Source organism: Lissotriton helveticus, chromosome 3_1, assembly GCF_964261635.1.
Source record: "Lissotriton helveticus chromosome 3_1, aLisHel1.1, whole genome shotgun sequence".
NCBI classification, from domain to species: domain Eukaryota; kingdom Metazoa; phylum Chordata; class Amphibia; order Caudata; family Salamandridae; genus Lissotriton; species Lissotriton helveticus.
In genome coordinates, this window is record NC_136061.1 from 1,188,785,681 (window position 1) to 1,188,812,531 (window position 26,851).

At 50.7% G+C, this 26,851-nt stretch overlaps 1 protein-coding gene across 3 annotated transcripts in view; it reads right to left on the bottom strand.

Moving 5' to 3' along the window:
* GRAMD1B (GRAM domain containing 1B) overlaps positions 1 to 26,851 on the bottom strand; it is a 798,329-nt gene that overhangs the window by 249,007 nt on the left and 522,471 nt on the right. For 2 of the 3 annotated variants that reach the window (XM_078681827.1, XM_078681826.1), the window contains exon 1: positions 2,507 to 4,006. The exons of the other annotated variant lie outside the window; for it this stretch is intronic. In XM_078681827.1, the coding sequence (XP_078537953.1) occupies positions 2,507 to 2,677 (171 nt within the window). In that variant the 5' untranslated portion in view covers positions 2,678 to 4,006. Of the gene's footprint in view, positions 1 to 2,506; positions 4,007 to 26,851 lie in introns of those variants that run through there. 3 annotated transcript variants of the gene reach the window in all.

Genomic DNA, 26,851 nt, shown 5'->3' on the forward strand with positions numbered 1-26,851 from the left:
TTGGGAAGACCATCGCTGTATACTTCGTAACGAGCCGCAATTAGCCCACGAAGAAGAACATAATAAGGCACTGCCTTGGGGGTTGTATTTTTAAATATTGTGTAAAAAAATGTGTCCTACAAAGATGACATAGCAAATATGTTGACTACCACAATATCATGAAGCTAAGTTCATATAGGTAAGTATATATTTGCCATCCATAACTCCAAAACACTGGACCTGTATATGTAATCATGGTACATATAACCAGAGTTAAGAATAGTGAAAGTATCTGTACTTTCTTTTAAATATATTGACCCTTTACGATATTGTGTACGTTCATAGTCTGACTACAATGTTTTGTAGGTCATTATTTAAGACATTATGTTCTGGTACAATACAGATTCAAGGGACCAAGGAGCATCTGCAACCAGAGCAACCAATATAAGAGGGGAATGAAACACAGAAAGGAACCTGAGTGATGTGAGAGAAAGCTCAATGGGGGCCAGAGGGACTACGGATGGGTGGCGGTACAAGTGTGGGAAAGATAAGAGGGAGGACGAAGAGAACAAGAGAGAAAATTGGCAGGGAAGGGGTGCTATGGTATGCACTTTCAAACCAATGCCTGGGTAGGTAAACCTTTGCAGGAGGCAAGGAGTGCAAGGATCTCTGGCACTAGCCGAAGTGGTCTAGCTCGCAAATCATTGGCCACAAAAAAAATATATATTATTGCAGGGCACTCCGCAGGGTAGGCCAGGGCATGTGTTGCCCTCATGTGCACATCTTGTATGAATTTCTCTGCCGCATGATGACAAGAAGTTCCTTAAATTCAAGGGACACAAACACTTCCTTAACCATGCCATCATGGCATCTCTCAGGAACCGGAAGTTCACTGGTTATCACTCGTTTATTACAGGTGGAAGCAGAACTGGCCGCAGAAACATACATTGCACCGATGTAACAATGGAGCACAAAATGATCACAACCTGTCCGCTGCTACTAAAATCCACCTAGACTCTAAGCAAGCTGGTGCAATATGATAGAAGGCGGGTAACTCTTGTCTCTGATGATAGGAGGTGAAAAAACCTTCTGGACCCGCAAACAATGGTACAGACTTCTCTAAGGAGGGCCGGAAAGTTTGGGATTGCAGACAGCAGGGAGCCAGGACTTGTGGGCAGCTGGTAAGGAGTTTATGGCCAGGACCTGTCTATGAACCAAAGCCTGACATGGTGAAAATGTCACACGACCCACACATCGCAAAGAGTGAGGCAGCGTATCAACCTAACCAGCCTCTCTCTAGTGTGTTTGGGGCAATTTAGAACAAAATGGACGGAAAGTAAGTATATTACAACACAATGTGTACTCTGCATTAGGGAAAATGCTGCATGGTATGCAACAATATCAGGAAACAATGAGGTATTTCAGTTCCTCGTGGTCTGCCTTAGCACCCTGGATCACTATTTCTCCAGAGCAGAAAATCATATAGTGCCAATGAAAAAATTGTCGGCCAGATACACACATAAGGGGCGTAGAAAGAAGACATTTGTACCTGATATTCATATCTAACACACTTTGCCCTACTGAGTAAATGCTAATCCTGATGCCAAATATCATACTATAAGTTTTAAAATCTGCGGAATTATATATTGCCCAGAATTTCTGTGTGCTTGTAGACCCCAATAGAATTTTATGCCACTTTCGGGCTGACTCATAGCAGTTCATCTAGCCCTAAAACTACCCTCTAGCGTGCAGTCCCAATGAAAGAGTCCCCAAAAGGCCTGACCGGGCCCTTCTTATGGAAAACAAGGGAGTCATGGTTCCATGTAATACGGAGAAAGGAAATGTTCGAGAAGAAAGGACTGCTTGGGGATGGGTGGAAGCGAGAAATCTCATCACAGAATACAAGACATGAGGGGTGGAGGAGGCAGTGAGGGTACGGAGGGAATGAGAACAGGTACTCGGTCAATTACGACAAAAAAGGTCAAATGCATTTTTTATATGAAACAAGAGTTAAACTACCTACATGTAATATTTACAACCCTGCAAATTCAACCCCCATTAAAGCCACCATTATGTCTGAGCCAAAAATTCTGTCCTCTTGGAGTTACCAATACCAATCTGTACAGGCGGACCTGTGTGTGAGGCGAAGTACAAGACCGCTATCCAGTCCACTTGAAATGGGCCCATCTGTCTACTCCCTGATTAATTTTACTCTCATTAAAAATCTAAACTTATGAATTCCAGGCCAAGCTTTTGAAGCGACATTGGCCTCTTCAAAAAACATTGCCATTTTTGGGTGGAATTATTCATTACATGTTAGTATCATTAGAGAAGATATTCGTACCGTATGTATTTGTGTAATAATGTAATAGGTAATACTGATGTCGAAATTATAACTTGAGACTTGTGTACACAAATGTAATGTGGAAGGTGATGCGGGCACAGTGGGAACCAGGATGTAAGCAGGGGCATGGATCGAAAGAGGCAGGAGAAGAGACAAGGGTCAATTGGCATTCTATCGACTCACCGCTGGGATGTCCTCAGACTCAGGGCTACTCCAGGTGTCATACTCCTGGGGGGTGTTCTGTAGCCTCTCCAGGTACCAGAGCAGGGCCGCCTGCTCTTCCTGCTGCTGAAAGAACGTCCAGACCTCTCCGGGCTCTGCCATGCCTAGTGCAGTCTGGGTCCTTCGTGGCATAGTCCGCCTCTTTCCTCAGGATCCAACAAGGTCAAGGTTTCAGTCTACCTGACAAGGCAACCAATACATAAAACCAACCTAGTCAATTTAATGTCCCCACTTGAGGACACGCCTCTTCTGCACCAGAGGGTGAGTTCTCTGACCACCTGCAGAGGCGCTTCTATGATCACCCGATGGAAGCTCCTCCTTCCACTGTGTGAGTCAGTGTCCTGAGCGCAGGGGGTGCTCTCATGGGGGCTGTTGTCCTCAGCAGGTTTACAGCTAGGCGCCAGAGAGGAACACTCTTAGTTTCTGGAGCACAACCCTGGCTGGGCAGTGCCCTCAGAAAGCACCGTCAGTCCGGGCAGGTTATATCCAGGGATCTGTAGACATGTCTCCTGGGAGAGCTGGTTAAAGCACTCAGTCCTTCTAGGAAATGTCTACAGACCAGACGTGCCCGGACACTAACTGACAGCGTGTTGTACAAGCACACCTCAGGCTCAGACCCCAATAGTCTAGGTGCAGGTTCCCAAAACTCTTGCTACTACTGCTGAGGAAGTCTGGATTTCCGAAACCGTATTCCAGGCAGGTGGCTCCAGAGTCCAGGATCCAATAGATGCTGCTCCCAAATTCAAGTGATCCGCGATCCCAGTAGCTCCTGATCCCGCTCCAATTCAAGAGATTCAGGATCCCAGCCCCATGATCACTCTGTTATCAGTAGCTGAGAATTCCCCTCCAGTCTCAGCATTTCAGGAGCACAGTAGCTTCTAGTTGCTCTCCCACTGTTGCTGCAAAACCTCTGGACTCCAATCGTGCCCAGTCCTTCTCTTAACTGGAGATTAGGGCTCTCGGCACCTTCTAGGCACTTTCAGAGCTCTCATTGTCCAGATCCCAGGACTCCCAACGATAAGCAGTTTCAGGCTCCCACGAAACCTCCGACCCTCTTCCAGTGCACACGTTTGGCACTGGCTAACATTCGTGATCAAAGGCGTGGCACCCTCAAACAACTGTCCCTCTGATATTTTAGGACTGAGCCGTTAAACTCCGCGTTTCTCTCCCGAGTGCAGATCTGTTTGGCACCTCTCGCCCCATGCACGGGGCTGCTCTCCTCCCCCAGTGCCTCGCGCACTCTTCCTCTGTCCCGGGCACACACGTGCGGTCCCACGCGCAATCAAGCACCGGACTTCTCTGCCCTCGCCGGGCGTCTCGCGCCGTCAGTGGTTTGACACCACGGACCGGTTCTCTCGCATCACAGACTTTGACGCCTTTGTTTGCCAGCAGTGACTTTCTTGAGTTTAGTGGCGAGGATCCCCGTGCCTCCGAGACGCCTGCAGGGGAGGGGCGCCACTGGCACACCCTTCTCCCCTGCTCTCCTATCGGCGCAGCTCCCCACCCTCTGTAAATATCCGAGGTGATCGAACCCTGACGGGCACGTGCACTGACCAATCCCGTGCATTCCCTTGCAGTCCCCGCCTCGCCTAGCCCATGTGGGGTCAACGAACTGCAGTAACCCAGCTGCAGCAGATGTTTCCTCCCCTCGAAAGTTGTTTGGGAGAGAAAAACAAGCCCCTCTCCTCTGTGGACAATGGCGACAACTGGCTTACATCAGAGTGGTTCAGGGGGCTACCCAAGTCGTTCTTGAGTCCACGGAAGCTGCAAGGAGATGCCCTCTACCCATGCCCCACGCCATTGCTTTTAATTCTTGTATGTGCTTTGACTCATACGTCAGGCAGACGGAGCTATCTAACTGCAACATGTCAAATAAATATAACCGCTCGGGCACGCTCTTCAGGCTCAGACTAATGCTTATTTATTGGTTTATATAGTTAGTTTTCAACTAAAGTGAGTAAGTAACTCAGACAAGGAGTAACAGAGTGGGGCATGGCACACAGAGTGAATGACCTCAAGGCGCTTCAATGGTGATAGCACTGGTGCTGACCAGCCGCCGCAAACTTGTCATTATTTTAATTTAGAGATATTATATAGTGCGAGCATGGCCCGGAGGCATCTAGGAGCTTTACAAGGGAACAGTTACCAAACAATCACAGAGGAGTACATTAGAGACGCAAACTCGCATTGAGAGTAACTGGGAGATAATCAGTGTGGGATCACAATTGAGCTACAACTTTGGAAAAAGTAAAGCACACATTCAAAAGCGAGTGGGAGCAAAAGGAACTTAATCCAAGTATGAAGGTGGAGGACTTCAAGAAAAGGAGTGCAGAATTTCCTTAAACCCCAGTTTTGTGTCTGAAAGTTTGCATTTTTCAGTTAGGTATGCAGGCGAAAAGAAGTGCAGTGTCTTGTGTATGGTCACAGGTCTGCACCCTTGTCAGAGTTGCATTGTGGGAGTAACGTGGTAGGTGTAACAGTTAGCAGTCCTGTGTTCCGGCTCGTTAGCCGGAACAGTGACCACGTCATCCGCAGGCCAGGCGTGGCCTGCGGGGTTAAATAAAGGGGGAGTGCCCCCAGTTGGGTGATCTCCCGATACCACTAGCCAAGTGGGTGTGTGTCAGTATATTGCTGCATTGCATTAGGCCTCACCTGGCTATCGTCTTCCCTGGACACCACATTGGCGATGAGGGGGGGCGCGACCCTCGTTCTCCCCAGCCGCCCTGTCCGGCTCATCCGCGGTGAGTGAAGCTGACGCCGTGCTGCAGAACCTTGACCTGCTATGCGGATCAAGACACGACGTTGGGGGCACCATCAAGGTAGAGGTACAGATACCTAACCACAGACAGCATGGGCGAAGACATCCAGGCCCAAGAAAGACTCCCTGCACAACATGCACTTACCGGGGTACTGCCACCCTTCAGTGAATTGGAAGATCCGGCCACAGAATGCCCTTGGTGGGAAATCTGGATCGAATGCCTGAATAACTATTTTGTAGCCACCAGGGAGACCGACGGGGCTGTAAAGAGGTCATTGCTTCTCCACTATGCTGGGGATTGAATATTCACGGACTACAATGCTGTGGTTGCAGCTCTAGATGCGCATTTTAACCCCCAACAAAATCCTGATTTTGAACTCTTCAAGTGGATGCCAGGCCCACCAACGGGAAGGGAAGTTGATTGATGCATTTTGTGCCCACCTGTGCGAACTGGCCAGCACATGTACGGAGGATGGACAACCCAAGGAGATAAGAGCCCAGATGATCCAAGGGTGCAGAGACAAGACACTCAGACAACCTATACTATGCCAGCCAAGAATCACTCTGGAAGACATCCTCATACTGGCGAGGACCCACGATCTATCCACGGCAAGAGCTAACGAAATGGACCAGGCTCTCACGAAGCCCCAAGGAAGAGTGGAGACCATCAAGACAGAGAAAGCCGACAACCTCTGCACAGAGACACGAAGCGCCACACCCAAGAAGACAAAGCCCGAGACGCCCAAGACACAGTGTGGATACTTTGGGCATGAGCCACACTCGCCAAAAGACTGCCCCGCTCCATAAAAAGCCTGTGCAACTGTGGGATCCCCAACCCCTTTGCGGCAGTGTGCTGGAGACGGAATCGAGGCCGCGACACACAAGGACCAAAGCCACCCTCACGGGCAGTACGACACCTGTCCACTACAGACTTCGCGCCGAAGGAAGAGGCACTAAGAACAAGCCGCAGATACCAAGGACCAGAAGATTTCTCCACAGACGACGACGAAGGGGAAACGTACCTGATCTCGTTTATGTGGAAACTCAAGCTTCGCAGGTGGCCACAGCCCACCTGTATGATTAGAATCGCTGGATCGGTGGTCAAAGCAATCATCGACACTGAGGCGTCAGTCGTGATGGGTCTTCAGCAATACCGGCGCCTCCAACCCCGTCCACCGATCACCCTGTCCCGAACAAGGATATTTGCCTATGGGAGCCAAACCCCCCTGCCACTGAGGGAAAAGATATCCATCCCAGTCAGATCAAACGACCAGGAAGTTACGACCATCATCCATGACATAGACCATGAGGCGGACACACTAATAAGCAGCCACACAGCGGTGGACCTTGGTTTAGTGTCAGTCACCCGGAGAATCCAAGCACACCAGGTCGGTGAGTTATTAGATCAGTACCCGAAACTATTCCAAAGACTCAGACGCATCAAGTGCGACCCCATCAAACTGCACATTGATAAGTCCATCAGCCCGGTAGCACTTCGACACCGGCGAATCCCTTTTCACCTGAGGCCCTTGGTGAAGAAATAATTGGAAAACCTGGAAAGACTAGGAGTGATTGAAAAAGTCTCTGGACCGACACCCTGGGTGTCCCCGATGGTTATAGCGGAAAAGTCTAAGCAGCCAAGTGCCATCCGCCTCTGCATTGATTTGATGTTGCCCAACCGAGCTATCAAAAGAGAGCGCCACTTCACGCTGACTATGGATGACATAATTGCTGATGTTAATGGCTCGAGGTGGTTTTCGAAGATCGACCTAAATGCGGGGTACCACCAGCTGCCTTTAGCGGAGGAAAGTTGATGTATTATGATGTTCAGTACCCATTTAGGGATGAGTCGTTATAAACGACTGAAATCCGGAACATCCTCAGCCGCAAAGGTGTTCTAAAACACCCTTCATGAGATGTTGGCAGGGCTGCCAGGGGTGATAAACGTCAGCGACGACATCTTGATCCACGGCCGCTGACCATCACCATCACCTAAGGAATACTCTGCGTCACCTCAATGAACACAATGCAACACTCCACAGAGAGAAGTGTCTATTTTTACAATCATCACTGGAATGCTTTGGGTACGTGTTCAATCAGCAAGGCATCCAGGTGGACCCGAATAAGTTGCAAGCAACCCGAAGCGCTCCAGCTCCAACCACCCCTACTGAAGTGCGGAGTTTCCTTGGCTTGGCTACTTTCTGCGGAAGGTTCATCCCTGATCTCGCAACCCGCACGGAGTCGCTGAGAGCTCTCGTGAAAATGGACGCCAACTGGCAATTGGGACCGCGGGAAGAGGAGGCCTTCCAGAGCATAAAGGACGCACTCCTGGGAGAATCTACCCTCGCATTCTTTGACCCGGCAAGACGAACAGAACTACTGGTAGACGCCAGTCCAGTACGGCTAGGGGCAGTACTTGCCCAGGAATAGGAGCCAGGTCGGTGGGAAGCCCTATCATTTGCCAGCAAGTCCCTCACGCCCACTGAAACGAGGTACGCCCAGATCGAACGAGAGGCACTCACCATAAAGTGGGCCTGCAACCACTTCCACCTGTACCTGATGGACCAACTGTTTACCTTGGTAACGAACCACCAGCCATTGGTTCCCCTCTTCAAAGGGCCAGCCCCTCATCCTCCTCCCTGGATTGAGCGATGAGCTGTGCAGCTCCAGCCCTACCAGGTGGAAGTAGTATACAATCCTGGAGCAAAGTCACCAGCGGATTTTTTTGTCCCGGCACCCAGCAACCCAGGCCAAAGAGGATGCCCTCGAAGGGTTGGAACAATACGTACAGATGGTCTCAGCTGCGGCGTGCCCCATGGCGATGACACTCGAAGAAATCATGAAGGCTGCGGAGCACAACCCCATATACACCCAAACTCTTCAAGCAGTTCAAGAGGGATCGTGTAAAAACTACCTTCAACAGGCAACAAGTGACCGGGGAGAGCTGACAGAGATATGGAAGGTGAGAAGCGAACTGAGCACCACGCCCAATGGAATACTTCTAAGAGGATTGAGGCTATTCATACCATAAGCTCTGAGGCAACGAGTGACTCAACTGGCCCAAGGGGTGCACCAAGGTGTAAACAAAATGAAGGCAAAGTTAGAGAAAAGGTCTGGTTTCCAGAACTCAAAGCGATGGTTGAAGACTTAGTGCACCAGTGCCCCACCTGCCAAGTAACCAGTCCCCCTGAGAGGCCAACCCCCGTAATCACGGAAGAGGCCTGCACCGTCCCCTGATCGAAAGTGAGCATGAATTTTGCGAGTTTCCCTGGAGGAAAACACATGCTCGTGGATGGATTTTCAAAATATTCTTTAGTGGAATCAGTCACGTGTACCGCTTTTAACCATGTGGTCCCTGTCTTGGAAAAGGTGTTTGCCACGTTTGGTTTCCCCACAGAGATCTGGTGTGACAAAGGGCCACCATTCCACGGAGCTGATATTTGCTATATTCCTTGATCAACAAGGGATACATCAACACCGCATCACCCCCCAATGGCCCCAAGCCAATGGTGACGTAGAACGTTTTATGAGGACATTAAACAAAATGCTACATATTGCTAGTGTGGAATAAGCAGACCCGGAGCGGCGCCTCCACATGTTCCTCAGGGAATACCGAAGCACCCCACATTGCACCACACTGTGGATGCCCTGGTCCCTCATCTTCAGAGGGCCATGGAGAGACTTGATCCCTACGTGTCCAGGGTCCCCCACCCCAAGACATTGAAGAAACCCAGGCAAGGCAGGAACTGCAGAATCACTGGGCAAGTGTCCGATGCCACTTAGGACCCTGGTCACTCCACCCGGGTGCCACTGTCCTACTAAAAGACCACCGGCCCCAGGGAAAGTTCCAGGCTAACCATGAACCAGGAACCTAGACAGTTGTTGCCAGCAACGGAACTATGGTGACAGCTCGAAGAGGGAGTGAGGAAATATCTCGCAACATCTCCTGGTTCAAAGAAGTCCCAGCAGAATCTGCATAGTCTGACCTTCGACACCCACTGAACCCGAGGAGGGACCTGCCTAACCGAGGAGAAGACAATGACGCCACCCCAGAGTCTGCCTCCCGGAACCCTGCTTCCTGGCTCACCTCCAAGTAGACCGACGCAGGCCAAGCCTTCCATCCGAGGTCAGCAACATCGTTACTGCCTCCGGCCTAACCCTCGTCCTAACCGGCGTCTTCAGGATTTCGCGTGCTGAGACACACCAGACTGTTGTGTAGGAACTGATTATATTTATGAGACTTTTTTTCTCAAAGTTTTGTTTTCAAGATTAGCGTTGAGGAGGGATGTAACAGTTAGCAGTCCTGTGTTCCGGCTCGTTACTGATACCAGTAGCAAAGCGAGTGTGTGTCAGTTATTGCTGCATTGCATTAGGCCTCACCTGGCTGTAGTCTTCCCTGGACACCACAGTAGGCAAGCGCCGCCAAAGTTCAGGAGGCCAGGTGGTAGTAGCCGCAGAGGAACGAGGGAGACTGTTAGCGACCTCCAGGCCCTCGGTTGAAGGGAGACCGTCCAGCCGCTGGCCCCCGGCGAGTTTGGATCCAGCCCTCCTGCTGGTAGTTTCCTGGAGGGAGGGCACCGCGGACAGTCTGAGTGCCGCTGTGGTTGGAGTGCCCTGGTGCGGCCCACGGAGTGGTCCATCGCGGTCCATTGATGTGCCAGGTTTTTAATTGCCTGAAGCACCTGAAGTTCTGGCCTATAAACGCCTGGGGGCCGCATGGAGCAGGTGAGTGCAGTGCTTTATTTGAGTCGGTGCTTTCCGGTGCTCAGCAACGACATTTAATTGGCACCGGCACCTAATTGTCAACACCATATTTAGAACAGTCTACCACACGGTGGCACTGCTCATCTAATTTAAAGATGAGCAGAACAACAGTTGTTTAGGAATACACTATACATTAATATTTCTCATACCTGCCTACCCAGCCATTCCTTTAGGTTTGGGGACCTGAAATAATCTTAATTGTCGCATTCACATGCGAAAGAGATGGTTACTAGTTGTTTTGGCAGCGATAACAAGGGCGCTGGGTGGTGCAAGCTGCAGTGGCCTCATGGTCAGAGCCCTGGCACTTACTATTTTACAAATTAGCACTGGGTGAGTGTGTTCCTCGCCTTGTGCCCCCAGGTTTGTGTGTTGCTGGCAGGACCTGTGTATGGTCTTGCTGGGGCTCTGGTAGTGTTAGAGTCTAAAGTTAGAGTCCCGTGGGGAATTTCTTGTATTTTACAGAGCGCCAACTGCTGGCTTCTGTCTGCTTTTAAGGAAAAAACCCTGGTGTCTGGAGGGGCGCTCTATTTGCCTCCTAATGCTTGGTTTGCTGAAGGACCAATGAAGGTTTAAAAGGAAAAGTCCTGGAATTTCTGGAACTTGCTAGGGTTTGTTGGACCCCATTAGCATACATAGGTGGCCGTAGGCGCTCCATGAGACTCATGAGGTGGATTGTTTTATTACAGTCCATATTGCACAATGCCCACATCTGTTCTTCACAGTGAGTGCTGTGACTTTGGAGGATCAGCAGCAAGAGCTTAAGTACCTGGGAGAAAAGAGTCCCCAGAGAGGGGCAAATTATTTGGAGTGTCTGAGACAGATCTCAGAGTGGGACGTCGATGGAAACCTGAGGTTGAAAATTGAAGGGAGGCACGAAAGCAGGAGAAACAAGTGAGTGCTGTGCGCCTCTGCCAGAGAGGTAATATCAGTGTGTGGCGAAAGCGGGCTCTCTAGGGTATGGTGGGGTTTACTGCCCGGCTTCTCCCTGTGCTAATAGCATGTCCCCTTGGGTTAAATTGTTGGTTATCAGCCTCCCGCTATTATGCTCTAGCCGCCCCTTGCATTGGTGAGACAGCTGTTCTGTGACGTCTCTATGATATCAGCATCTAAGCTTCAGAAAGCGTCGATAAAGGCTGAGCCTTTAGGACGTGAATTCTCCAAAGATAACAATGACTGCTAAAAAACAGAGAACTTGTCGTCTGCTCTAGGGTAGGGCCTGTATAAATCTAAATCAAACCCTCTTCAGAATAAAGATGCCTCTGAGACGGTGCTGAAAGAGAAAACCCAGATCTTCATCTTGTGGGAAAAAGAACAAGCATTTGCAGTGCAATAGGACTCGCATTATTAAAGTTTGAGCTATTGGCATTGCTAATAATAATGCCACACCAATAGCTCAAACATTCAGTAATGCCAGACCTATTGCATTGCAAATGCTTGTTAATATTTCTTCAGGGTTGCAGGCATTTGGAACACATCCTCTACTCCCTTGAAGCAGAAAATCTAATCCTTTTAACAAAGGTGCTGAAATGTCAAGGACTGCTATTCTTTATGCCCATAAAATAAGCAACTTGCAGCATGCAGTCTGCATTTTAAATTATTCATTTTGTCTTAGAGAGAGAGGAGAGAGAGAAAGCTCATAGAAGGATGTAACGATGAGTTGGCCATGCTGTGGATTGAAGCTGTGGTGCTCAACCTAATGAACTATCTAACATACTGTTCTTAAGTGCTTACACTTGCTTTTAAAAGTACATGCTCTCTTTCACATTGACCAAAGAAAGAAGATTCTGTTCCATGTAAGGCTTTTGTAATCCAGTGTTTGGAAGGTCTGAACGTTCTTTAAAACGTGTAGGGAATTTGACTAACAAACTGCTATAAACGGATCTAATTGAATACATAGAAATGTAGAAAGAGGCATGCGTTGTTTTTAAGTGTAACTGATGATGGCTCCTGTCTGCAGCACCATATTTTGAAAACGTCCACCCTTTCCCCTTAACTGGCATTCTCAGAATCTATTTGAAGTAACAGGCCCAAAAAATATTAAGTGATGAAAGATGCTCTATACATTTTTATAAGTTATAGGCCATGTGAAGTTGGAAGCGTAAGCACCAATAGCCATGCAGAGTGTGAAGTCTTCCGCAGAACACCACATAAGTACTAGCTAGGATAGTTCCAAAGTGTCCTTCACAACCTCTGCCTTTTTTGAGCATTTATTTGGCAAAAATGCTGTAAAAGTCACCATTTGGTACTGTTTTTTATCGGGGTGAACGTCTACACGAACCTATTTAGTAGGTTCACTAACTTATTTTGCTTCTAAGTGGGCCTGGTGCAGGCACTGAAGACAGTGTGATAGTGGCCTAGTGGCGCAATGGGCCGCATTGGTGGTGAAAGTGGGAGATTACCTCCTTAGAAAAATGTTGGTCAAGTGCACTTATTTATTTATTTGTTTATTTTTACAAATTACATTAATTTGTAAAAATAAACAAATAAACATTAAGCACTGAGTCCTGTTATATATAGCACTTAGGAAAGAGTAAAGGGAAAATCTTGGGGAGAGAGGAGAGCGGAGGAAGAGCAAGAAGGGCGCCAAATTAAATTTCGCCTGGGACGCTATCTTAGCAAAGGATGGCCCTGCGTAAATGGTCGTGTTCTCCGATGTTAAGTTGTAGCTGCTAAAAAGATAAGTGTAGTTCTGCATACACATTCTGAAAATATAGTTACAGAAAATTGAATAGTAGAGTCCAGTTCTACATTAAATGGGAAAGATCTTGTTTCTGTTGGGTTGCACTTGAAATATATTCTGTTAAGGGATGTTTTATTTGGGAATGTATCAAGCACAGGAATGTCCCCACACGTATTACGTCACTCTCCCAGCTGCGTTGGCCACCGACCTCTCTCTTGACCGGTCCTTCATTGCTCTTCCTAGATCACACCTGCTTTAAGAAACGCCGTTTCACATTTCAATCGCTAATCTTAAATAACGTTTTCCCCTGACCCCTCCCTCCCTCAGAACCGCTCCGCAACCACGTTACCTCGGCGCAGACCTCTTGCCAAAATCTCTCACCCAACGAGAATTACAGTGCAAAAGGCATTAATAGCCAGACACGGAAATTCACCCTGCTGTGCAGTACGAGGCAGAGGAGTCTGGTGGAGACTTTGTCGGTTATAGGAGAACAATCTACAAGAAGTGACACCTGACAAGAACTAACAAATGCCGTATAGTAATATGAACAAATGCAATTGGATATAGCCTTTTAAATGGGGCATCCAGTGGAAATACAAAAACAAATCTATTTCTCTCTCTCAATTGCTTTGTCATAAGTGTAATAGTTAGTGGTCTAGTTGTTGGCACCCATGCACCCACGACATCCGCAAGCCAGGCGTGGCCTTCGGGAGTTAATAAATGAAGGACGGCCGCTCGGGGCACGTCACTTCCGAGCAGACGACTGGTGTGGCCTCCTGTTCTGGAGCGCCGCGCTCCTGCCCCCGCGCTAGGCCTTTCACACCCTGTGGGACCGTAAGCTGTCCCTGCGTTACCACGCAACACTGGCGACGAGCGGTGGGGGCCCAACCCTCGCTCGCACCTCGCGCTGCCCCGGGAAGTGACCGTCTCCCATGCGCGGCAGCGCGGCTGTGCACCACATGTGGCCTGAGCTGCCCCATGTCCACGATCGGAAGATTCACCGGCACAGTGCGTCAACGGGCCCGGCCGTCTGAGGAGACCACGCCCCGCTGAACAATAGCCCTCCACTCCCGATCGGGAGTCTGAACTGCCTGCCGCCTCAAGCCTGAACTGTTTTGGCGCCTCACTACCACTGTGTGGCCCTGCTGCTGAAGGCCCCTCTGCTCCCCATTCGCCCCATCAAGCACTGGCACAACCAACAGGAGTGCACAAACAAGCACTGGCTTATCCAAAAAGGAAAGAAGGAAGGGGTCACACAGCAGTGCAAAGAAGGCCTCTGGGAAGTCAAGTAAAGAGAGAGTGAGGAAACCAAGGCCAGGAGTACCCTGAGAGCGGGAGGAGATTACAACACAGCACCATGTGGGGCACACAACGCCATCTTTTGCTGTGAACCGGCCGGAACGCTCAAGTACGCTCACCGCCAGGCACCATGGTAGATGACAATAACCCCGCTACGCCAGCCTGCATCCAGTTTCAGCACGCAGCGTCAGGAGTCCTACCTCCTTTCAGTGAACTAGAAGATCCCGCGCCAGCCTCCCCCGGTGGAGAATATGGGTCGAACGCCTCAACAACTATTTCGTCGTGACCAGGAAGACGGACAAGATGGTGAAGAGATCCTTGCTGCTCCACTATGCAGGGGACGAGATATTCAAACTTTTCAAGCATCTGCCAGAGCAGAAGACTACTATGATGCGGCGGTGACAGCGCTAAATGGCCATTTTGACCCGCAACTGAACCCGGATTTCAAGGTCTTCAAGCTCGAACAAGCCCGCCAGAGGGAAGGAGAATCTATGGATATGTTCTACGCACGTCTCCGGGAACTTGCCAGCACGTGCACTGATGAAGACCAGCCAAAAGAAATCAGGAGACAACTAATCCAGGGGTGCCGCGATAAGACCATACGTGGACTCATACTGCGAAAACCAAGAATCACGCTGGAGGACATAATGATATTAGCCAGATCACACGACCTGTCCGCAGCTAGGGCAAATGTAATGGATCAAGCCCTGACCAGGTCCCAGGGGAAGCCGGACCCCATCAAGACCGAGCGAGCTGACACGGTGAGGCCCAAGCCTAGAGGAGACACATTCAGAGGACCAAGAGGAGACGTGTCCAGACCAAGATGCGGATACTGTGGCCATGAGCCACATGCTGCTAAAGACTGTCCTGCCCAAGGAAAGACCTGCACCAATTGCGGAATACCCAATCACTTTGCATCCATCTGCAGGAGACGCAACAAAAACCGAGAGTTCCGAGGGCTGAAGCCCCCAACGCGAGTCGTGCGGCAACTATTAGTGACAGACACCGTGCCACCTGATCATGCACAGCGGAGACCTGCGAAACACCTACCAACCGTAGAAGATTCTTCAGAGGATGACGGGGAGGAGGTATACATCGTGTCTTTCGCAGGGGAACTCAAACAACTCCGCCGACCACAACGCACATGCATAGTCTAGGTCACGGGGACCGATGTGAAAGCGGTCATTGACACGGGAGCGACAGTAAACGCCATGGGCCTACAACAATACCGAAGCCTACGCCCTCGTCCTCCTGTGGTACCATCCAAAACCCGGATATATGCGTATTGAGCAGACACGCCCCTGCCGCTAAAAGGAAAGATATCGGTACCCATCAAGGCAGACGACCTTGAGGTAATGGCAACAATCCACGTCATCGTCGCGGAAGCTGATACCCTCCTGAGTAGCCACACTGCCGAAGATCTAAAGCTAATTGCCTTCGCCAAATGAATCCGGACGTACCAGGTAGAAGAGATCCTCGGACAATTCCCCGAGCTGTTCCAAGGCCTTGGGTGCATCAAGTGTGACCCCGTTAAACTACACATTGATAAGTCAGTCACCCCTGTCGCCCTGCGACACAGGAGAGTTCCATTCCACCTGCGACCGCTCGTGGAGAAGGAGCTGGAAGCCCTGGAGGAGCAAGGAGTCATCGAAAAAGTATCAGGGCCGACACCATGGGTATCCCCGATGGTCATCACGGAAAAACCCAAACAGCCAGGAGCCATACGCCTATGCATCGACATGCGGCTACCCAACAAGGCAATTAAGAGGGAACGCCATATAACGCCAACAATGGATGACATCATTGCGGATGTTAACAGATCCAAATGGTTTTTGAAAATTGACTTAAACGCAGGGTATCACCAACTGCCCCTGTCATAAGAGAGCAGATTCATCACCACGTTCAGCACCCACCTAGGACTCAGGAGGTACAAACGGCTAAACTTTTGGATATCCTCGGCGGCCGAGGTGTTCCAAAATACAATACGGGAACTGTTATCAGGCCTGCCTGGAGTATTGAATGTGAGTGACGATATCCTCATCCACTCCGCGACGGCCACCGACCATCACAGACACCTCCGCGACACACTGAAACGCCTCAGCAAGCACGGACCCACGCTACACAAGGACAAGTGCCAGTTTTTCCAGCCTTCCCTCGAGTTCTTTGGCTATGTATTCAACCAGGAAGGCATACAGGTAGACCTGAGGAAGTCGCAAGCCATCAAGGACACCCCCGCGCCAACGACACCAACGGAAGTACGGAGCTTCCTGGGAAGGGCTATATACTGTGGGTGGTTCATACCAAGCCTGGCCACCCGAAGCGAGCCGCTACAAGCCCTTACGAAAGTAGACACAACCTGGCACTGGGGCCCAAAGGAGGAAGAAGCATTCCAGGGGATAAAAGATGCCCTCCCAGGAGAAGCCACGCTAGCATACTTGGATCCTGCGAAGCGGACGGAAGTGCTAGTAGACCCAAGCCCAGTAGGACTCGGTGCAGTGTTGGCTCAAGAACGTGAACCAGGCCAGTGGGCCACCCTGGCGTTTGCCAGCAAGTCCCTCACCTCTACAGAAGCAAGGTATGCCCAAATCGAGCGTGAGGCACTCGCCATCAAGTGGGCCTGCAGCCACTTTCATCTGTATCTCAGTGGGCACCCGTTCACCATGGTCACCGACCATCAGCCTCTGGTTCCCTTCTTCAAAGGGACAGGACCACATCCACCCCCTCGCATCGAACGCTGGGCAGTCCATTTGCAACCGTATGAAATGGAGGTGGTTTATCGCCTGGGGTCCAAGAACCAAGCTGACTTTCTCTCAAGATACCACGTTCAGTCAGAAAAGCGGGAAGAAGATGAGGACGGCGAAGAATATGCCCACTGGGTAGCTCTTACATCGTGCCCCCAGAGTATGTCCCTAGACGATGTCAAGGAAGCGGCTGCTACTGATGCCATCTATGCCAAGACACTATGCGCCGTACAAGAAGGCTCGTGGACGAACTATCTTTGCCAGGCCAATTCGTGGACGCCGGAAGACCGAGAAAACCTAACAAAAATGTGGCGAGTCAGTCATGAACTGAGTGCTACCGGAGATGGCATCCTGCTGAGAGGACCCCGGCTAGTCATCCCTCAGAGCCTCAAACAACGGGCAGTCCAGCTCGCCCACGGGGGACACCAAGGAATCACCAAGATGAAAGCACGAACGCGGGAAAAGGTCTGGTTCCCAGAACTTGAGGACATGGTAGAAGAATATGTCCGACGATGCACGTCGTGCCAGCTGACAAGTGGCCCGGAGAAGCCTCTCCCGGTCATCACTGAAGAGGCCTGCACCGCCCCATGGTCCAAAGTAAGCGTGGATTTTGGAAGTGTCCCAGGAGGAGGGCACACGCTTGTCATCATAGATGCCTACTCAAAATATCCTGTGGTAGAACCCGTCGAGTCGACGGCCTTCAACCATGTTGGATCAGTATTGGAAAAAGCCATTTTTGGTCTTCTTCAAGAAGTACGCAGTGACAATGGTCCCCCGTACCAAGGGGCTGAGTTTGCTACCTTCCTCCAACAACAAGCCATCTCGCATCGCCACATCACCCCTCAGTGGCCCCAGGCCAACGGGGACGTTGAATGCTTCATGCGCACTCTGAACAAGATGTTCCGCATAGCGGTCGTGGAAAAAGTGGATCCGGAACAAAGGCTCCATGAGTTTTTGAGAAAATACCGGAGTACCCCTCAATGTACAACCCATCGGAGCCCGTGGGCCCTCATGCTCCATGGCCCCCGCCGTGACCTGCTCCCTACCTGCACAGGATGGTCGTCGCCTCAACTGGACGTTGAAGAGGTGCAAGAGATGAGAGTGCAACGAAACCCGGACGCAAGCGTCCGACGCCGTGCCAACCCAAGAAGGCTCAGCCAGGGAGCGAAAGTCATCCTGCGGAGCCGACACCAGGGAGGAAAGTTCCAAACAAACTACGAGCCTGGCGCCTGGACTGTCACCGCTAACCATGGCACCATGATAACTGCACGCAAAGGAGCGGAAGAAGTATCCAGAAACATCTCGTGGTTCAAAGAGGTCCCGCCAGAACATTGCAGGGAGACCTCAAGTGACCACCCAAGTCCCATGACTAATGCAGTGCCCGGAGAGGGGACGGAAGAACCGGCAAATGGCCAAGTCTATGAGACCCCAGCAGAAAATCGCTCATCACCACACGGAGCTTGCCCCGAGAGCCCCGGCCAGAACGGCACAGGAGGTCGTTCCGGGAAACCCAAAGGTACAGCCTGAGCCCGAACCCCCACCCGAGTCAGCGGCTGAGAGACTACGCCTGCTGACGAGGCCCCAAGCTCGCTGATGGAGGCTCATGCAAGTACTGTGTGTTTATATGTTGGGCTAGAGAACATTTGTGGACTTTTGTGATTCTGTTCAAAGAACTGCTATAACAAAAGGACTGAGTTGGATAGGGATGTAATAGTTAGTGATCTAGTTGTTGGCACCCATGCACCCACGACATCCGCAGGCGTGGCCTGCGGGGAGTTATTAAATGAAGGACGGCCGCTCGGGGCTCATCACTTCTGAGCAGACGACTGGTGTGGCCTTCTGTTCTTGAGTGCCACGCTCCTGCCCCCGTGCTAGGCCTTTCACACCCTGTGGGACCGTAAGCTGTCCCTGCGTTACCACGCAACAATAAGCAATCACTAACAATAAAGACTTTTGAATGTCCTTTTGATGATGACTGAGTGGACTTTGGGACCCATAATGACATCATTTACTAAATACTAAATGGCCCTTTTGAAGCTATGTTGTGAAGGGAAGAGAGGTTTTGGAGTCCGGGACCAACCCCTCAAAAATTTCTTTAAGGATCCTGTTAGAAGTAAACAAAATTGGACGGAAATAGGCATCAGTTTCAGATTGACCTGCAGTTCGTCTGTGTGTCGTATGTTTATGCTCGTCTTGTGAATAGAGACGCACCTGATCCCGCGAGACTTGAATTGTGTTTACTATTCTCTGCCCTGCACCGCTCGTGTCTCCTGGTAGCGTCCCCTCAGCCATCTCGTGGCTCTGTTACCAGCCTCCCCTGACCTCCTCTGTGCTGCTCGACGCGCTCTCTAGGTGCTCTTTACGACTTTTATCAGAAAACTAAAGTGCCCACCACAGGCTGTGTTGAATCCTACCTGCCTCCTGCAAAGCTACCACGTTTTTATTTTGCTGATGTGTGACATTTTTGGCTTTTGAGTGTACTGATGTGTGACATTTCACTGCCATCAGGTATTTAGTGTCTTTTCAACTTGCATTCTTTTAGTGTATTCGGATGTGTATTTCAGAAGGAGCCAGATGTGCTGAATGTCAAGACACACAGCTCTCAGTAGGGGCAAGGGAAGCGAAAAGGGGAAGAGGAAATGGAAGCGGTGAAGACAGTATCCCTGTAAGGGGTAGTTTGTGTTACTGCTTTTCGTGCAAGTGTGATTTGTACACAGCTTTTTGGTCATACAAACATACATAGGCAGCCTGTGACAGTCCATGCCCAAAGTTGGGACGGTGTGCTACATTTTGGGCTTTCCCCGAGGCTGCGTCCAAGATGGGTTGGGCGGTTACTGTGGCATGCTGGCCAAATCCATTCCAGAGAGGAGCTCTTAGTGTTGGCTGGGTGTGTATTATTTGACCCTTCTCCTCCACGTGAACTGGTTCGTCTGCGTTGGGCCTCTCGGCACATGCATTATACCAGAGCCGAGGCCATTGGCTTTGTCAGTAAGGCTGGCTGTTCAATGCGTCCTATTTCCCGACACACTCCTCATAGAGGCATCCTCATGCAAACACAGAAGGTCCAACATTTATCACAGCACTACCATTACCAGGGCCGCACTGGGAATCAAAACCGGCCCTGGCAAAGTGCTCGGCCCCTCCCCCCCTCTCCCCCTCAACCCCACCCCCACCCCCGGGGGTTGGGGGTGCCGCCAAGCTCTTTGCCAGGGCCGGTTTTCGGCCGATTTTGTTACAGGGGCGATTTTGCAGCTATGCTGCAAAAAAGGCCCTGTAACAGAATCAGCCCCCAGGGGCCCAAAACCGTCCCCCACCCGTGCGGCGCACCGGGGGATTGCCCGGTGCCCGCTACGGCCAGTCCGGTCCTGACCACCACAGACCACCTCGTACCACTGGAGAGCCGACACACTACACCCACACCAGGGCCTGTGCCTAGCACACAATCCTACCACCATAGACCACCTCGTGCCACTAAAGGGCCGACACACTGCATCCACACCAGGGCTTGTGCCTAGCACACATTCCTACCACCACAGACCACCCCCTGCCACGGAAGGACTGACACACTGCACCCACTCCAGGGTCTGTGCTCAGCACACATTACTACCACCACAGACCACCCCCTCTCACTGGGGGGCAGACACGCTGCACCCACACCAGGATCAGTGTTCAGCATGCATTGCTACCACCACAGACCACCTCGCACCACTGGAGGGCCGACACGCTGAACCCACACCAGGGTCTGTGCTTAGCACACATTACTACCATCACAGAGCACCCCCTGCCACTGAATGACCGATACACTGCACCCACACCACGGTCTATGCTAGGCACACATTACTACCACCACAGGCCACCTCATATCACTGGAGGGCCGACACGCTGCACCCACACCAGGGCCTGTGTTCAGCATGCATTACTACCACCACAGACCACCTTGTACCACTAGAGGGGCGGCACGCTGCACCCAAACCAGGGCCTGTGCCTAGCACACATTCCTACCACCACAGACAACCCCCTGCCACTGAAGGACCGACACACTGCACCCACACCAGGGTCTGTGTTCAGCATGCATTACTACCACCACAGACCACCCCCTGCCACCGAAGGGCCGACACACTGCACCCACACCAGGGTCTGTGCTCAGCACACATTACTACCACCACAGACCACCCCCTGCCACTGGAGGACCGACACGCTGCACCCACACCAGGGTCTGTGCTTAGCACACATTACTACCACCAAAGACCACCCCTGCCACTGAAGGGCCGACACACTGCACCCACACCAGGGTCTGTGCTTAGCACACATTACTACCACCACAGACCACCCCTGCCACTGAAGGGCCGACACACTGACCCACACCATTTAAGGATCTTGAAAACCAGCTGTCAGTGAGCACACACATCGGCTCACCGCAGTTTAAGGCCCTACAGTAGCGACGATCAGGGCAAAGAGAGAGATGCCCCAGCACAGCCGGCCGGCGGGCACACGACACACACAGTGCTTTAGAGGGGCAGATGCCGTCAGGTACCAAGGACCAGCATTTGTGTTTCATCTTGAGCGGGAGAGCAGAGGTGAAGCACTTTTAAAGGGAGGGTACTGGTGCTTCTCAGAAGCGAGCAGGGACTCTGGGAGAGAGCGCCTGCACGTCCGTGATTCCATTCAAAGCACTAGATATGCACAATCTACTACATGTGCACAAATTTATACAATCATGGAGGGCCCCAAAGCCACGCAGGTGAACGCATCCGCCCACTCGGCAGCGCCAATGGAGACTGCCCAGTGATGATGTGCTGCCCCCTCCACACACACACCACCAGCAGCAGTCCTTCTCCAATGGACAGGACCCCGCTGCGGCGCCCCCACCATGGGCATTGCCCACTCACGGACAGCATTTCCACACTCTATACATTACAACCCACGCTGGACTCCACCCGCCTGAGCAGTGCACCCACCTGAACACAGTTTAAGCCCCTGTAGACCACGCCCTCATAGTGCTTTTACACCCCCCCAAAAAAAGCACAGTGCTTGTAAAACATTCTATGCTGCCACCACCGAATTAGTGCCCCCAGCGATGATCAGATCCACACCCATGAAAAGTGCACAACACCCCTACAATCTCAGAACGACCCTCCCCCATCCCCATCAGTGCTTGCACCCCTTTACTATGTCCATAGCCCCTCAATCTTTTTACAGCGCTTCGCACCCCCCCCGGGCAGCACCGAGTGGTTTTACTTCAATGGGCGGGGTCTGGTTTCTACGGGGGGGGGGGGGTTGGCCATATGGGCCGTGGGGTCCACCGGCCCTGGGGCCTTTCCACTGCCAGTGACACATCAAAACATTGTGTCTTACCCATCTTGGACAAGCCCACCCACCCCCCCCTTCTAGTCCACCCAAGTGGCACTGCCCCATCAAGCTCTCAACCCCCACCACAGCCCTGGCCACCCACCCCATAGCACGGGGGCTTCTCATAACCACACCCACCATGGACAGACCGTGACTCCTCCCAGCTCCCCACAAATGACCAGCGTCCATGCCAATACCGCACAAAGCGCCCGCAGAGCATCCCACATAACATAGACAACACCCCTCCCCCGTCCCCACATCCCACCCCCAAATTGCTCGTGCAGCCCCTTATGCACAGCTCTTCTCCCCAAGTTGCATTTACGGTACCAAGGCACCCACTCCCCCACCCCGCACCCCTAGCAAGGTCTCTCCATCTCGGTGTCAGTCACAACCCCAGCACTGCCCGTTCACTAACAGTGCCCCATCGCTCAGCTTCTTTTCAGCCCATAGTCAGTGCACCCCCCCCTTCCCCTTCACATCTCACTCCAGGGCAGTGCCCCACAGAGTGTATGTCTCAGAGACAATACCTCGCGCTGGAATACACACACAAATCAACACACGGGTGTCTCTTCCTTCTCAAAGACAAACGCCCCAACCCTGTTCCGCTCATAAACCACACAACAGCGCCCACACTGCACCATGTCCATCCTGTTCCCCCAAAATGCACCGCAACTGCTACCCCTGCATGTACAACGAGCCCCGCATCCCCGTACCTGCAGCCTGGGAGTGAGGGTTCCGGCACGGGGTCCACGGCTCCGGACTGAGGGGAGGGGGCTCCAGTCTACTCAGATGGGACTCCCGCTTGGGGAGGGGGGCCCAGCTTCCAATTTGGGACAGAGGGTGAAGAAAAAGGGTCTGCGGATGAGGGTTCTGCATCCAGCTGGACACGGTGGAGCAGACAGGGAGGGGAGAGATGGGTGGGTGGGGGTGATCGGTGGGGACGGTGTGGGATGGAGGAGGGTGGCTATAGGGTGAAAGGGCTGGAGGATAAACAGGGGCTTAGAAAGAGGGCGCTGGGGGCCGGAGACAGAGAGAACTCCAGGGGATGGGATGGAGAGTTGGGCTGGGGAGGGAAGAGGCAGGGCTTGAGGTTCCGTGGTTTTCGGACCGGACTCCATTTTGTTTGCGTTGTTCATAACGCCATTTTGTATTGCCCTCACGTAGGCCGTGGAGGTAACCGAACAAACAAAGTTGCATGGGCCTCATTGTTCATGTATGCATTAAACAGGCCCTTTTCTGACTTGTGAGTGAACTGAAGGGCGCTGACCTCTTCACCTGAAACTGACCCTTCACGAAGCCAATTTCTCTGGCTGATCGTTGTCTGAGATTGCCAATCAATGTTCAGGACCTCGTTAACCTTTAGTTTCCTTGCACATGTTTTATCTTGTCCAGCATCTTTTACTGTTTTCTTTATGTTCTGACATTACATGGGTTAGGCTTTTCAATGATAAATTTGTCCGGCTTGCAAAGATTGAATTTGGGACAGTCCTAATAATTAACTTTTGGGTTGGGTTACTGAAAATTGGGTTTTTGTTAATGTGATACTCAGTTAGAAAATGTGTCCTATTGGTCAGAATTTTGCGCAGTGGGTGTACATTTATAATGAGAATATTGTGTATAAAAGGTGATGTCTTGCTCTATGAAATTTGAACAGTTTCTTGAGTTGTACACCGTGTTGTATTGCTGAGATTACTGTTACTAGCTGCAGCTAATAAATTTGATCTCTGACGCCACCTAGAAGTATTCCGTGTCTCTGTTTGCCAAGACAGGAGAACCCGAAGACTTTGGGCGTGTCCCTGGCGCCGCTGGGTTCTAAAACCCGGTTCTTCAGTTGGCGCCCAACGGTGGGGCGACTTCAGCGGTACCAGTCCAAGCCCGAGGATCGTGAGGAGCCACGTGAGGAAATTCTGGAGGAAGGCCGCCACTTCATTGACCCCTGCATGTCGACGTGGACCGAAGGTCTTTTCTGCGAGGCTTCCCGCTTTCCAACGGCTATGAAGGACTGCTACCCTGACTGTCGCCCTGTCTTGGACCCTTGATTGATCCTTTGTAAAGCGAGACTATAGACGGTCTTCTGGTGGCGTGACAGATATTTGGTTAAGTATAAGTGGGTCGCTCCCACGACTTTGTTTTGGTTCTTGGTTTTGATTTGATTTTTGCAAAAATCTAAGCAGAGGGGCTCGTATATTTACGAGTGTATTGATAGTTGATAACCCCTTGAAATTTTAGCTAGATTAGTGAGCTATAAGATGCCTGGTCTTAGCAAAATTGGGAAATGGTTTAGTTGTGGTTGCAACAGGGATTCCCGATTGGAGGATTCGTGTCCGATACCTCCGGTTGGAACTCCGACTTATGAGCTCTATTCAAAACACGGAGTGGGTCCTATCACTTATAATGAAGTGTGGGTCCGCTATACTAAAAAAGATGGTGTTTTACAATGGCCCCAACATGGTAGTTTCGAAGTAAATATTTTAGATAATCTGGAAGTTGCGCTATTTAAGAAGAAAGCCCGGCCGGCAATGTTTGACTCTTTCCGCCTTTGGCGAAAGGAAGCCAAACAGCGAGAAATTAAGCAAGCAAAGAGAGATAGGAAAGATAAGAATATGTCAGTACTACAAGCTGCTAGGCAGTTTAAGTCAGATGAGGAAGATCGAGTGTGGGAAGTTTTAGATAGACAGCGTTGCATGGCCAGAGATAAATGTTATCCGGCCTTGCCGTCTTCTCCGAAAGTGACGGAAGACCCTGAAAAAGATCCTTTGATGTCTCCTTTACTGAGATTGCCACCTCCTTATGTGCAGGGTGCTACTGCGCCTCCATTACCCCCGGTTGTTCTACCCTTTGTTGTACAACCTCCTGCTGTTGTTCAGCCATCCGGTGCTCCACAGATGGTTTTGCCTCCTACTGCGCAACCTACTCTAGGGTCGCAAGCTTTGCTTCCAGCTTTGCCTCAAACTCCTTTGCCTTCTGCTTCTGCATCTCAGACTCCTACTGCTCTTGTTCCTACTTTGTCTCAAGATTTTAACTTTCCTGTTTTTACGCCTACTTCTTCCCCTTTTGCTCGAAAACGAATGACAGAAACTGTTGTTAATCTGTTGTCTCCATTGTTTGGGCCACTGAGTATGACCCCCTGTTTCGGAACGTAAGCAGAGTCGTAGTCAGCTTCTTAGTTCCGAAGAGCGAGCAGTGTTGGATCTGTTGGCTCGTAGATGGATTTTAAATGCTTCTAGGAATAATTTGCCAGCAGTTATGGATGTTTTCTTCAGTGGGAGCCGCCTAAGCAAAGGTATGTTTTTGATGTAATGTGTGCTTTTCTGCGGCAGGAATGGGAAGATAATGAGTTGGGTCCGATTCCGCAGGAAGTGCTTGATGTTCAGTCAGAGTTTGCTAAAGGGACGATAGTGGAATCTGATGTTACTGATGCTGTAGAGACGATACTTGCCTTCAGAACTAGACTCCCGTCTCAGCCATTGTACGAACCTGATCCTTCTGTTACAAGGAAAGTGAAGCAGTATCCTATGAGAGAAGTTCCCCCTGTGTGGAGAGAGGCAGTTGCTGCTAATGTTAATTTGGGTATTCAGGCTGCAGAAGCCCATTTTCAGCGAGTATGGGTACATGTTCCTTGGAAGAGAGCAGAGGTCTTGGCTCTTAAGAAGACCTTACCTGACCCTCGTAAGAATCCTGCTGGTTATTACACGGAGTTGTCCCAGACAGTTGAAGCGTGTATTATGAATTTAGCTGACATAGATATGTTAATGGGTAATGTAGTTCCTCAACCTTTGTGGGCGAAGATTCGTCATGAGAATCATGCGGCAGAATTAGGAGATACGTGGGCTAATATTGTTGCTGCAGATGGTCGATAGGTAGGAGGTGCCAAACCTGAGCCTTTAGTTGCAGAATTACCTGGTAGGATTATTAATCTAATGAAAACTATGATGCCTGCTTTACGAGTGAATTGGGACAAGTTAGCAGCATGCAAACAAAAGAAAGACGAGAGTGTGTCTGATTTCTTCACGAGGTTTGAAGAAACGTTTATCTATCATAGTGGTCAGGACATGAGTACGGAAAGTGGTCAAAGGTTGTTCGCGGACAATTTGTCTTTAATTTGCTTCCCGAACTTTCCAATAAGTTAAAGGACTCTGAGAGTTCATGGGCTGTTTCTTCGTCGGCCCAGATATTGGCTACTGCACAATATTATGAGAATAGGGATAAAGATGAGAAGGATAAAGCAGAGAAGAAAACTAAAGATTTAAAGACAAAGGTTCTTTTGCAGCAAGCTTATCCGCCTCGTCAGAATCAGCCTCAGTTTCAGCAACCTCCACAGTTTCAGAGATTGTTACAGAAACCTGAGCCTTATTCTCCGCGATTCTTTCCTGGTCCTAATCAGTGTGCTTATTGCAGAGAGGAAGGTCATTTCAAGAATAGTTGCTCGGCTTTGTTACAGCGTGCGAATGGCGTATCTGGTCAGAGAGGTCGTGGTGGTTTCCAGCAAGTTCCTAGGGGTAGGGGACGTGGTGTGTTACCCCAGAATGAGCGTTCCTCTTCCCTTCAGAATTCTGCGAATTATTTTGACAGACAGAATGTTCCGAGTGGTCAGTCTGCACAGTACTATGTTGATGATTATTATGTCGATAGTGAGAGTGCTGGTTATAATGATAGTTAGGACAGCCATGGGCAAAGAGAGGGAGTAGTGTCAGTTCCAGTAGACCAGAGTGGAC